The sequence below is a fragment of the Trichoderma breve genome, chromosome 3 (assembly GCF_028502605.1).
Source record: "Trichoderma breve strain T069 chromosome 3, whole genome shotgun sequence".
Lineage (NCBI taxonomy): Eukaryota > Fungi > Ascomycota > Sordariomycetes > Hypocreales > Hypocreaceae > Trichoderma > Trichoderma breve.
This window is the reverse complement of record NC_079234.1, coordinates 3,930,593-3,944,369: the sequence shown is the minus strand read 5'-3', so window position 1 is coordinate 3,944,369 and position 13,777 is coordinate 3,930,593. Positions and strand designations below refer to the sequence as shown.

The 13,777-nt window shown below is 49.2% G+C and overlaps 4 protein-coding genes across 4 annotated transcripts; 3 read left to right on the top strand and 1 right to left on the bottom strand.

Annotated features, from left to right (window-relative positions):
* Positions 1–566: 566 nt before the first annotated feature.
* Positions 567–2,495, top strand: T069G_05605 (polysaccharide deacetylase domain-containing protein; the record flags this gene model as incomplete). Its single annotated transcript, XM_056172815.1, has 6 exons — positions 567–787; positions 855–919; positions 999–1,356; positions 1,417–1,995; positions 2,160–2,345; positions 2,411–2,495. 6 exons carry the CDS (start codon positions 567–569, stop codon positions 2,493–2,495), a joined length of 1,494 nt encoding a protein of 497 aa, XP_056029673.1.
* A 2,757-nt stretch (positions 2,496–5,252) lies between these two features.
* T069G_05604 (chitin synthase domain-containing protein) lies at positions 5,253–7,391 on the top strand (the record flags this gene model as incomplete). The annotated part of the gene is made up of 3 exons (XM_056172814.1): positions 5,253–5,450; positions 5,526–7,097; positions 7,161–7,391. 3 exons carry the CDS (start codon positions 5,253–5,255, stop codon positions 7,389–7,391), a joined length of 2,001 nt encoding a protein of 666 aa, XP_056029672.1.
* A 2,064-nt stretch (positions 7,392–9,455) lies between these two features.
* Positions 9,456–10,031, top strand: T069G_05603 (uncharacterized protein; the record flags this gene model as incomplete). The annotated part of the gene is made up of 1 exon (XM_056172813.1): positions 9,456–10,031. The coding sequence occupies one exon, from the start codon at positions 9,456–9,458 to the stop codon at positions 10,029–10,031; it is 576 nt and encodes a 191-aa protein (XP_056029671.1).
* Positions 10,032–10,396: 365 nt separating this feature from the next.
* Positions 10,397–12,116, bottom strand: T069G_05602 (peptidase family m28 domain-containing protein; the record flags this gene model as incomplete). The annotated part of the gene is made up of 5 exons (XM_056172812.1): positions 10,397–10,739; positions 10,793–10,993; positions 11,056–11,167; positions 11,242–11,954; positions 12,010–12,116. 5 exons carry the CDS (start codon positions 12,114–12,116, stop codon positions 10,397–10,399), a joined length of 1,476 nt encoding a protein of 491 aa, XP_056029670.1.
* Positions 12,117–13,777: the final 1,661 nt, after the last annotated feature.

Below are 13,777 nucleotides of genomic sequence, written 5' to 3'. Positions count from 1 at the left end.
ATCATCCGCACTCCTATACGACATTAAGCGTATATTTAGACTAATTAGCTAGACACTTGGCAGAGCGCGGACTTGGCCAGATGGCTTAAAATCTTGAGGGGAAGAGGGTGTGATGCTGCAGCTTCCTGCTGCGGTGCGCCTTCACTAGTCGTCGAGGCAACCAGGGCGAGTCCAATATCGCCTCTCACAAGAGAAGGCGCGGGGCTTTCTTGCGTAATGAGGTCTTTAAGTTTGCCAGCCACTATTTCTTTTTATTTCGTATTTCGGTTTATCTCTTGACTGCTCCTGACTAAGTATGGAATCAATATCTCCTGGCCCAACGACATCTCCCAAGGGTTAGCGCACATGGGATCGCGATGTCCCTGAGAAGCTGCCTATAGATATATGTACCTACCTATTCTTTCTCACAGTTAGATAGTTTGCTGTAGTAATAGGATACGAGGGTGCAACCTGCCTTTTTTATTGTTTACTGTTCTATTACTTAATCTATCATCGTCGTCGTCGTCGTCTCTTTTCTCTTGCATCCTGAGGCCACACCAAGCAACAATATTATGACAACAACGATCATGAAGCACCTCAAAGTTGCCATCGGGGTGATCGCCCTCGTGATTACTCAAACGGCTGCCGTTCCTCAGGCTAGTATTGCTGCTGAGAATACTCTCTGCGGTCCTGGTCTCGGAAGTTGTGTTGGGGGATGCTGCTCTGAGTTTGGTCATTGTGGTACTACCACGCAATACTGCTCAGGATCGCAATGCCAGCTCGACTACAGCGACTCCTGCGACACACAGTAAGTGATCAAACATGGAGGAATATGATCCGTGTCAGAGACGTCCAAGCTAACGATGCCCTTGCAGAGTCGGCCCTGGTGGAAGAAGCACTGAAAGCATCGATCGGCCTTTCTTTGGCGACGTCCCATACGGTGAGCTTCAACAAGCAATCTCTTATTACACCTCGCATCTCACATGATGAGGCCAGGAGCTATGCTAATCATATTGCAGCGGAGACTATCACTGAGTGTGACTCTCCGGGTCTTGTTGCTTTGACATTCGATGACGGACCCTACGAGTACACGAACCAGCTGCTTGATCTCCTCGACGAATACAAAGTCAAGGCCACATTCTTCATAGCCGGACACAACAGAGGCAAGGGCCGCATTGATGACGAGTCTACAGGGTATCCAAGAGTTCTGCGGCGCATGCGAAACGCCGGGCATCAGCTGGCCAGCCACACTTGGACTCATCGCAACCTTAACGGTGTCAGCGAACATGTCCAAAGAACAGAAATGATCTACAACGAGATGGCCTTTCGCAACATCTTTGGCTTCGTCCCGACATACATGCGTCCGCCTTTCCTGGAGTGCGGCTCGAGCTCTGGATGCATCGATACGATGGAAGAGCTCGGCTACCACGTCATCAGCACCAATCTGGATACCAAAGATTATGAAAACGACGACCCTGTGCTGATCCAAAAGTCCAAGGACAAGTTTTTCTCTATGCAATCGTCTGATGAGACAGATCACAGTTACATCGTTCTTGCACACGACGTGCATTATCAGACCGTGGTGACGCTTGCCAAATACATGATTGAAACCTCCAGGGAGCGAGGGTACAAGCTGGTGACAGTTGGCGAGTGCCTTGGCGATCCTCCTGAGAACTGGTATCGTTTGGCTCCCTCTAGGCGCGGGTTGGACACCTATCAGGAGATACCACCGGTAAACGACACAAATCAGGAGTTGCCGCCTGTAAACAACGACACAAATCCATGGACGCCACCTGGAAACAACACAAATCCATGGGCGCCGCCGGAGAATAATACAAACCCATGGACGCCACCGGAGAACAATACAAATCCATGGACGCCGCCGATAAACAACACCGACCCCGGCGAGACGCCAAAGCTCAATGTCTCAACGGACCAGAGATGTGGCGTCGAACATGGGAACACCACTTGCAAGGACTCTCTCTTTGGTGACTGCTGTTCATATTTCGGTTACTGGTAAGAAAGCCATATACCAACGCCCCTCTTGAGATGGAGTGAGATGACACAATGCGTGGTGCGCTCGTACTACTCTGGCTGGCTCATCACTCAGCCCCCGCTCCCTCTTATTTACCCGCGCTTCTATGAGAAACAATGAGCTGCTAACATGACTTGCACTATAGTGGAAGAAGCGATGATTATTGTATCACAAGCTGTGATCGCAATTTTGGAGTCTGCAATCTTCCACTTGGCGACGACAAAGTACAGGCACCCATTCACGATACAACAAACGGCCTTTGCGGAAGAGCCCATACAGCTACGTGTCTTCACTTTGGGAAAAAGAAGTGCTGTTCCCAGTGGGGCTTTTGGTGAGTTTCTTTCAGCGTCGACTTTTACGATTGTTTCCATTCTACTGACGCAAATAATGATGCAGCGGCAATAGCGAAGATCATTGTCTCAAGGGATGTCAAAAGGGCTATGGTCTTTGCTTCACTTCAGGTAATTTCACTGAGGTGTGAATCATGTCTAGATGATTAGTCTTTTGATTACTGCATAGGTATTTAATAGACAGTAGCTTTATTGAAAATGACTTGGAAAAGACAGCGTAGCCGTGACATGAGCTACAAGTTGTGCCCTGATTTGAACCACAGGTCTAGTTCGCATGTAATACTTTGAGTACTCTTTCAGCTTGGCACAATTGATATTCAGGGGGATTTCGACCCTGCCAAGTTGCATTTACTAGTATTTGCCATTTCTACCAGATACCTACTAATCTGAGCGGGGTGATGCCATGAACTCTCGTATTGTTTTAGAGCCAATACTCTGGTGGTAGGGATCAGCCAAGCGTGAATACTTGGACATGACGAACACCGCAGTAAACGGATTCGGATGCTATTCTTAGGTATAAACACGACAGCTATACGGATCTCCGAACGCCTGCCTAGGAGCCTGATTTCTCGGCGCCGCCTCGGCATCGCTGGACTAGCCAAGCAGCGAGACACGCCTACTGTTGCACAGCATTCTCCATACCTTGGCCCCGAGTCTGCTGTAGATTCTCTCACCTCTCAGTGGTTGGCTATTTCGGACATGATAACATCGGATACAAAGATACTTGCAGGATTCGTGTTCCCCTACGGCAACTTTTCTGCCGCCTCCAATAATTTAGTCTTTTATACGAAATGTCGTGATTCTGTTGGCCGTAGCAAGAGCGGAGTACGATGCGCCTAGAAGTTACCGGCGGCAATAGCCCCGTCGGAAGGGAATCTGCGTATCTATCTCGGCGAGACGTCGATCATCTGAAGTTGAAAAAAGTATATGCGGCTTCGTATTCGCACCGCCGGACCAAGATGTAAAACTTGCCGTTGGCTGCGCTCAGGGGAGATTAGCTCAAAGACTACTGCAGGTCCGTCGGGACTATCCTATCCCTCTCAGCTCTCCGGTATATCTATCGGATGTCTGTTAACACGTACGAAAACAAGGCCAAGCGATTCATGTCGGGATCTCAGCCTAGTCAGGTAAGAGCCAGCACTCTAGGTAACGCCGGGGCCCTGTGTTACTGGACGAACGGACTCGTCCGTGCAGGGAAGCCATTCCGGTTCGTTGCCGCCAAGGCGAACCTTGGGGACGGTATGGCCCGCAAGTGCTAGCAACAAGTAAGCATATTTCTAGTGGCTTGAAGTTGAGATACACAGGCTAACCTAGATATGCCGTGAGATGGTGGGGAGGGAGGGCGGGAGGGCGAGGGAAGAATATCTCCGCCGCAAAGGCCCGATCTTGGAGCTTAACTCGACTTGGAGGTGCCACGCCGAGTTGCTCCTCTTTTTTCCTTGACGCCTCTGAGATGGGTGAGTTAAGCTTTTGGTAAGCTTTGGCTGTGCCTTGCCTTGTGGACTTACACGCGGGCCCGTACATATCTTCGAGGGGAGCATGGAACGTCGTGAGAAGACTCGGTCTCGTGCCAAGCAATATATATAAATCTGCAAGTGCGCGATAGGACACGAAGCAATCGAATTTTTTGCTAGATCCCACGTGTTACAATGACTGACACGTCCCTCAAGCTGAGACGCCTCCTGCAGCTCTTTCTATTAAGGCGTGGCTGGGTATGTCTTTTGCCTCCCCCTTACAGGCCGACCAGAGAAGCGTAAACAGCGTGACGTTTGCGAAAAGGTTTTTTAACTCAGGCACATACGAGGAGTGTAACGGTATCATTGACCTCGTGTCTGCTAGCTTTTAACCCCAAGTAGAGACAGATCCACATAGAAGTATGACACGTAAGGGAAGCTCCATCGGCATCGCCAGACGGCAAAAGCATCAGATACACACCGAGGCATGGCTGATGTACTACCATGTTACCATGTGCTTTTCCCAAGACCATAAAACTTAATCTGTCTGGCCTTGGCACCAAAAGCCAAATCCACTAGCCCCAAGCCATATAATGTTTTTTTTCCTGCAAGTCCACGATGCCTTCGTATTCACGACTGCTGCAGGAGAAGCGTCTTCGATCGGACCAGTCAGCACTCTTGAATGCTCTGCCAGGATTTCTCAGCTCATGTGGCGTGGCGTATCACCGTGTTGCTGAGATTTCAGGCGGGCTTGACACCTGTATACGAGATGGGCGTTGTGCGAGGCTGGAGTTTTGTGATGGCATCGAGCCGGGGAAGACAGCTTTGACCGTTCCTTACTAGTATTGAAGCAAGACACAAGTCACTGTTCCAATATTAAAAGCTTGGCAGGATTTGCGGCTTCAGATATGAATAATTAATATTTCAAGTTCCTCATACATGAGAATATGGTTCACTGCTCTCCATAGAGACAACATACACAAAGTCGGCTTAGTGATGCCTTGACCTCTATCTCTGCAAAGCTTGGTACAGCCCTGCTTTGACGCTCACTCGTTAGACATTTCCTAATGTTTATTTCTCAATTAAGCTTTCTTCATCACGGAGTATCCCCTCTTTACCAACCCAATAGGCTCCTGATGCTTTCAGAGCTCGGTAGAAGGCTCTAGCCCTAGCTTTTGGTCGAAACTGTGCGTAAAGCCCTGGCTGGGTTTGCTTCAAACTTCATTTTATTAGCTCTCACTGGTTTTTACTGACTTTTACTTTCTTTTATAAAGCCTTCTGGCCCATATTTTCCATCATTGATCCCATCTTTCTCTTTGACGTTTGCAAAACCCACGGCACTCTCCGCATCCCACGCGACCGCTATATACCCCGTCCCAAGAACAAATTTCAGCTCCTTGCGGTTCGCTGCTGAATATTCGAAGAGAAGGCAAGATGTCTGACACATCCGATCCGATACCGTCACTCATCATGAACTCCGAGTCTCCTTCCACGGAGACTGTGGATACAGGGGACATTTCCCCTGAACGGCTTCCGCGGGGGGAGATGCCCAGGAAGCCGCCGGTGTCCATGTTCAACGTCTCAAATCATGTCACTGTCGCCACATCGACTGAAGAAAGCTCTCGAGAATCTGTAAGCAGACTTGGCAAACAAGACATGGCTTGTCTTCTTCGGCTACATGGTTCCCATGCTAACACAAAACTACAGTCAGTCTCCCGCAACGCCATCGTCAACAATGCATTTCCCCCAAATGAACTCGATGAAAATCGTGTTTCATTGAACTCATTCGACTCCGACCTTTCCTTTTCATCCTCTATCACCCAAGAAGAGGCAAAGTTGCGGTGGGACTCGGAGGAAGAGCTCCAGAAAGTCTCCAAACATCTGCTCCGGACTCAAAAATGGTGTCTCATTCTGGGTTTGGTTATCATCAACGGCGGGCTGATCTATGCCGCCGTGACAGTCCACCAACTGTACTACCTCTTCCTCGTTCTTCTTAGCTCAAACACCACACTTCAAGCCCTTATGATGATTTGCATCATCACGAATACCATCTTGAGGCGCTGTCTGCCTTGTTGGTTTGCTAGAAAAGAACGTACCCCCCCTGATCCCGAGAGGCTGGTGCTGCTGCTGCCCTGCTACAATGAAACCCGCGATGAGTTGACCCGGTCCCTTGACTCTCTCGTGGACCAAAAGGAGATTGATAACCACCCCAAGATCATCTTCATCATCGTTGACGGTAATGCTCGTGGCCCAGGCATGGAGAAAACCACGCAGGAGTACCTGCTCGAGGACATTCTGGGTGAAGGTCAGTTCCGCCGCTTTGACAATGGTTACCGTGCCCGAGATGGTCTTTTCATGCCGGTCAATGTCCAATATGGCTACTACAAGGGTCTGCCGTATGTCTTTGTTGGCAAGAGCTACAACCAGGGCAAACGTGACAGCTTGTGCTTCGTCCGTTCGTTCTTGTATCACTTCAAGAGGCGCTCTGCGAACATGGTGACCATGTTCAACAAGACTCTGTACGATTACATTGGCACTATTTTCGTTCAGCATGGCATGGACACGGTCGACTACCTCGTTGGCATGGATGCCGACACCGTCTTTGATGAGTTCTGCATCATTGAGATGCTCCGCGAGATCCGTTCGAACGACAGACTGGTTGGTGTTTGCGGTCACGTCTGCGTCGACTTTGATGGCAAGCCATTCAATCCATGGGCTCTCTATCAGTCGGTCGAGTACTCGCAGACCCAAGGCCTGCGACGCATGTTCCAGTCTCGCATCACGGGCAAGGTCAACTGCTTGCCCGGCTGCTGTCAGCTGATCCGCGTTGATGAGTCGACGTTTGGCGACGAGGTTCTTCGTGAGCGCTTTGGATACTGTCCCAAGCCCAACGACACAATGACGTTGCACATCCTGGGCAACTATTCCGAGGATAGTATCCATGCGGCCATCATCTTCAGCCTTTTCCCCAAGAAGCGGACTGCCCAGGCCCTACGTGCCAAGGCATTCACCATTGTGCCGACCAACCTCAAGGTGTTCCTGTCACAGCGCAAGCGCTGGGCCCTTGGTAGCATCTCAAATGAGTTTGTCATGCTGTTCAGGAAGGGTATTATCTTCCCAGAGAGGATACAAAGCTTCGTAGCCGTAATGACATGGGCCATTACGCCTTTCATCGTGTTCGCCGTCGCTGAGCTCATTAAGCTGCTCATCACGGACGGCCGTGTGCTATTGCGTAACCCTGTCTTTCTCGGCCTCCTCTCTGTTTTGGCTTCTCGTTACGTAAGTACCACGACTTTCTTTTCAGATCAGCATGCGACTAACATTGTCTCTCTTCCTTCGTAGGTCTACTCGTTCTGCGTTGGCTTCTGGCTTCCCCGAAATTGGACGGAACGTGGCCAGTATTTTGTTGGTTACTTCCTCCATCTCCTAGTCTCGCCTTTCGCAAATATCATCATCATGGGTTACTCTCTCTTCAACTCGGATGATTTCAAGTGGGGAAAGACCAGAGAAGTGATTCAAAGCGATGAGGACGCCGCTGAGAAGGGAGCGGGTGGGGTTAGAGACGCTGTTTGAATTGATGGGGAATGGTATGTGCAATGCATCAGCATGAAAGCATGAGCTGGCTCCGACTGGTAAGTACATCATCATGCTCTTCTCTTTTCATGATATATTGACACAGGAAGCTGACCTCTATAAGAGAAGGATCTCAAGGATTCTCGGACCTTTAGTCACTTTGGCCCTCCAGTAGATTTAGTCCGGCCCCGGATAGATCTGCTAGCAGGAGGATGTGCCGATATAGTCAGCCATTCATATTTGCTTTTGGTTTGGCGTGCGGTTCTTCTTGTGTCATACTTGAGACGGCTGTCGTACTCTCATAGTTTATTTCATATACTCAAAAAAGGTCTTTGTGGCATTTGGGTTGCATTAATATCAGGTTGGTTTGGTGTGTGTATGCGTTGTTTTCAGTGTCGATAAATGTATAGGCAGCAACGAGACCACAGATTGGTGAACGGTCATGTCTGTTGTGTATTGCCAGTACTTAGTATAGAGCAATATGAGAAATATTCATAAGAAGCCAAATTATCCATCATCACACGGTGAATCGTAACATGTTGAGGGGCGTGGCTGTTCCGCTCATCACATCTCGAAATGCACATGCAGCCATCCGCATCTTCCCTGTCGGCGCCTCTCACTGCCAACATGGCAGCCCGGCGTGATGCCAACAGGAGCGGTGTAGATGCTGCATCCTGTGAATCTACATCATGACCAAATCCGTAGTTGGAAGGCAGTGAAGCGAGGTGAGTCAAGGCTGCAGACAGGGTTCGGGATGCAATCAGTTACTGGCTGTTCTGGCGTCGGCATCCACATGGGACCAGCTGAGAACCTGGTTTCGTGCATGTCTTGGTGGTAACATGTTATATTCGACACGTTTGATGATGATTACAAGTAAGAACACGCAATATGCATGCAGATCCCGGCTCCGGCGAGAGATGTGATTCCTCATACCAGGTAACTCTCGGTTCAATACTGAAGCTTGAAACAGACGGGTATTCGCTTCGCTTTGGTGGAGACGACATGACAGCAAATCATCTCTTCTAGCCGTGTTCGACTCTGGGTGCATCACTTTTACGAGCCGTTTTACGGTCCGTTTCTTGTCTTGGGCGCGCATTATCTTTGTCTATACAAATCATACCTGCGCAAGAAAGACACAGCCAGGAACCGGCCGCCCCTTCAACATCACCATCACGCAAAATCATGAATCATGTCTCAACAAATACCGTCTCCCACCTTCACGATCAACTTCAGATCCCTTTCAAGCCCATCCGTCAAACCAGGCAGACGGCATCAACCACATGCCCACCCAAACCCCCTGCTAGCTTTCCCCTCCCAGCCAACAGCAATCCTTGCCCAGACACCCTCAACGAACCCCTACCAGCAGCCATCATAGCACATGCATACGGCAAACACCTGGTGCCACCCACACGCACGCAAATCTGCCATCATCAAAGGAAAAAGACGTGAGCAAGGCCCCCCAAAAATTCCCACTTAGAAGTGCAACGCGTCGCATCGCGAGAGAGAGAGAAAGAAAAAAAAAATAGGTACACGCCAGCCAGACATGGTGGGTGCGCGCTAGCTAGACCTCATGGACACATCATATGACTTCTTACATCTTACACTTGTTAGTGTAGAGATGGGTGGAATCCTCCTTTGAATAAATGGTAATATCTTGTTTCTTCGTTTTTTCCCCTTTGTTCAAGTGCACAAGGTGTGGTGCAAGGAGCTATTACGAGCTACAGTACAATACTTACACGCAACACGCGTGAGAGCTCGCAGATGCCGTCCAAAGAAGGGGGGCGTGTGCGTGGGAGCATTCAAAGAAGTCACCTGTAATTAATCTAATCTACTAAAGGAATGAGATCAAAGGGCCGTATTGAACAAAGGATTCATTCATAAAAAGCGTGGACCGTCCTCATCATTCTCTCTGCCGTCGTTCTTTGTCTTCTCTCTCTCTTTGTTCAATTTACACGTCAAGTGGTGTTGTCTCATTCTTCACTCTTTCATTCCATATACCCCCAAAAACCACACCACTCCTACATCAAACACATTCCTCGCCAAATATTCACTGTTTCAATAAAAATGCTTCTCCCCCCAGCTCCTCCAGCTCCCACCGAAGCCCCCTCCCTCCAGAACCGCCAAATCGACTTTCGCATCCTTACACAAACCGTCGTCCGCGCATCCACCACCATCGTCACAACCATCACCCTCGGCACCATCGAGCCAGTTGCCACAGAGACAATCGCTGTCGTGCCTCTGGTCACCCACCACCATGGCCTCTCGGGTGGGCAAATCGGCGCCATCCTCGGCTCCGTAGTCGGCGTCGTCGTCTTGCTCCTCATCGTCGGCTTCTGCTATGTCGGGCGCCGAAGAATGCCCATCACATATGAGGAGGAGACGAAGAAGACTAAGAGGAAGAGAAGAAGCAGCTCCTCTCGTACCACTCGCGGTATATACCAGTACACGGAAGAGGACATATACTACGTGCCCTCGCGGAAGAAGTCATCATCCTCAAGGAGGGCCAGCGTCAAAGTTGAGGTTCAGGAGCCTGCAGCTGCGGTCGTGACTGAGAGGATTCCGGGAGGCCCCAAGTTCCCTACATACCGCGCGATCCCAATATCAAACCCTCGAAATCCCCAAGTTTGGCGATCATCATGAAAATTGTCTGTTACGGGGCAATGAAGGGGAAGATGAATAATGAAAGTCACAGTACTGAAATCGAAGGACTGACAGAGATCGGCCATGGCGCATGGCTTGCATAGTATCGATGGACTTGTCCTACGTCAAAAGCCACAAAGAGCTTCTCTCTCATTCATGCCTCAAATTAAACTAAGCAGACTAAATCACTATGATGGGGGGGAAGTAATAAGTGTTGAGGGCCATCATCAAAAGGTGATGGTGTCAGGGATTGACGCACGACATCTAGCATCGGAAAGCATGGTGAACCATGATCATAGCGATATTTTTTTAATGAGTAATGACTAATTTTATGATGTGTTCAATTTGACACCCAAACTCTTGCTTTAAATTGTGTTGTCGCCCAAGCCTCCGCATTTGTGAGACTTGTCAATCACCTTTGTAATCTGTGCAGCCCGGTTTAGCTGTCTCTGGATAGCCCGTCTGCTGCTTGGGTTGAGGCTAGACTTTTCTCGAGGAGGGATGCCGTCCAAGCTCAATGCAAGCTGTGCCGCTGCACGACCGGCAGCCTTGGTGTTCACTGTGATGGCCTCCCAGTTGATGTTGTCCAAGTTATCGCAGGCCTGGTGGTAACACGCATCTTCTGGAGCACCGGCGCCGGTGAAGAGACCAGAAGAGGGGATACCAAGCTCCAGGAAGGCAACATAGTCAGAAGATGAACCGAATCCGCTTTGAAGACGTTAGTTTTTAATCCCCTTGTAACGAAGAATAGGAGTACTCACCCATATTCGACGGGCTTGCCCTTGGATTGGAGATAGTCAAAGAGGATGGAGCCTCCAGTCTTGTGGGCATCGGTATCAGCATACACAGCGTAGATGGGCTGCTTGGAACCAATCATGTCATAGTTGAAGTAGAATCGGATGCGATCTGCCTCCTCTTCAGACAGATGTTGGCCATAGTACAGGGAACCAATCAGGCCACTCCTGTTATGCATCTTGATTAGCCAATGGATTCCATGGACATATAGGAAGTAGAAAAGGCTTACTCTTCAGCACCCCACCAGGCAAACCGGACTTTGTTTTTGAAGCCCTTGTATTTCCGGAAAGAAGTAGCAAGCTCAAGAAGACCAGCAGTTCCGCTGCCATCGTCGTTCACACCTACATTTCACATCATGTATTAGTCTAACGCCGTGTAACGTTATTCAGGCAAAAGAGTAGGTGTATATACGTACCAGCACCGGCTTGGACGGAATCCAGATGAGCACCAAGCAAAATCACGTTATTTGGGTCACCCTCCTTGGTCTCCGAAATGATGTTCCAGCTCTCTCTGTTTTCATTCACGGAATCCACGACGAGAGTGGCGGTTAGAGTCTCGCCTGCTGCAAGACGAGCTTTCCATGCAGTGCCCTCTTCCTGAGTAATGACACCCACAGGAACCAGCAATCCGATGTTGTCAGCACTCAAGGTAGCCGATCCAATGGGCTTGCCCGGGAGGTTGTTGTACAAGATGACTGCCAGCGCACCATGCGCCTTGGCCAGCTTGAGCTTGTCTGCAATGGCACAGATGCCTCGCCTCACCAAAGCAATCTTTCCCGTTGCGTCAATTCCTTCCCACTGGTCCGCGAAACACGCAGATCCCCTCACATCGTCAACCGGTGTGTCGATGAGCTCGGCTGTGATGCCGCCAGGAAGAGGGGTGGCGGTATTGTATTGAAGAGTAATGACATATACGTCTTCACCTTGGGGTCCCTTGACAGAGATACTTCTGGTGCTCTCAAACAAGTGAGTGAATGGCTGGACGTAGGTGTCGAACTCATTGCCAAAGCGTGTCTGTACACGTTCAAGAATGAAGTCAATAGAAGCGTTGTAGCCGGGGAGGCCAAAGGCTCGGTTGCCGCCGTTGTCGTTTGCGATGTGGTTCAGGTTCCAGAGAACATTTTGGAGACTGTGAGGATTTGGGTCAGTAGATGAAATGCATCATAGGTACGGCAAATGGTTACTTTTTTTCTTCAATATCTCTCTCGACGGCGTCCGGTGTAAGCAGGTCTGTGGCGACAGCAGCCGTAGCAAGAAGGCCGGTGCAGGCCAGGTTATTCCAGAACCTCATGATGCGAGCAGAGTCTCTGTAATGTGAATTGTATATATGCAATAGTGTAGTAATGGTAATACTAATAGTAGATCACCACTCTTACTATTCACATGCCAGTGAAACGAAGAAACATAGAATAGAATTGTTCGAGGCACCACTCAACCTTTTATCTATCAATCAATTCACGTCCAACTATTTGGAGAAATAGAGAGGCAGCTTCAATAGAGGCAGTTGCTCCGGGTCTGACTACCGGCTAATCGCCACCCCCTGCCAGCCAAGACTCTATTCGCAATAAAGCCCTGGCATTTCCCAAGTTAAGCTTGTTGAGCCCGATTCCTCAACCGGAAGCTGCAAGAGGCAATCTCGACACCTTATCGTCTTGGCAGCGGAACGGGCAGGTCTCGATGACACTCACGCCTCAGCGGAGCCGGTTGGCGCAACGAGACACTGAGCCGATTGGCGCCCGCAAGGACTTTTGATCTTGTCCGACAAGAGAATCACGGTGTATCGAGTGCAGAATCACGGCGGGCCAACTTCCAAGATGGACGGCGCGGCTGGGCAATGGCACGCTGTGAGAACTTCTGAAAGAGCATGCAGACGAAGGGTTGCTAACCATGTGACCTCGATTGGTTGTGCGAGGAATTTACGAGGTTGGCCAAGACATGCGTATATACAGTAGCCGGAACATGCGGAGCGAACAAGTTACGAGTACATGTAGTTGAGGGGCAAAGTTGGAGAAGCATCGTGAATGTATTACAAGATGAATCAAAAGTACCTTGATACGGAGCTTGGCATGTCGGATTGACCAACCGCTGGTCGGAATGAAGCTGCACTCCAGTGGTTCATGTTGCATCCGCCATGTATTAGTAGCTCCGATACGACTCTGTGTCCCTGCATTTTCTACTCATATTTATACTCTATCCTATGAGCCATAGTAGAAGAGAAGAGTTCTAAGATGAGCTGACACGAAATACATATATGCATAATGAGTAGAAATTCTATAACTATACCATTGTGGTGCATTCTTCATGATCAAGATGATCCAAGTATTGGTATTGTCTTGTTGCCTCTCTGGGACATGCTACCCTAGAACGGAATGCGAAAAAAAAAGGTACGAGCCGCAAGTACTGTTCAGACATCTGTCGGTGTATTATGTCAGCCTCGAATCGGTATTCGGAATCACACCATAGACATTTCCTGTGACCTAATAATAACATGAATTAGGACTAAGCTGAGTTGAGTTGAGATGCGCTCAACATGCGGTGCAAAGTCACAGATTAAAAGCTTTGATGATACGGAGTTTATAGCGAATCCATGAGATCGGACTTGTAATCGTTTTGTTTCTTATTCAAGTACTTAGAATTCACGTGTAAACGCAGCTGTTGTCCAAGTCTCTTAACCACCGACGGAGGTTTTGCAGCGAACACAAGCTCCGGATTAACTCGTTTTTGCGAAAAACAAAACCCCGCCACCGCCCAATTAAGCTTTATGGACTGACTAGAAAAAAAAGACCCCTCCAAGTGGCAGCGCATATCGCCGGCAGACGGGAAAAGAATCCTTGGAGCTGCAAAATAAAAAGCTGGACGCCTGGCTTCTCCCCTTTTTGTTCCACCTGCATTCAAACCGCTGCTTCATCCTCGACTTTCTTCTTATCATCCGCCTTATACTCTGAAGCATCT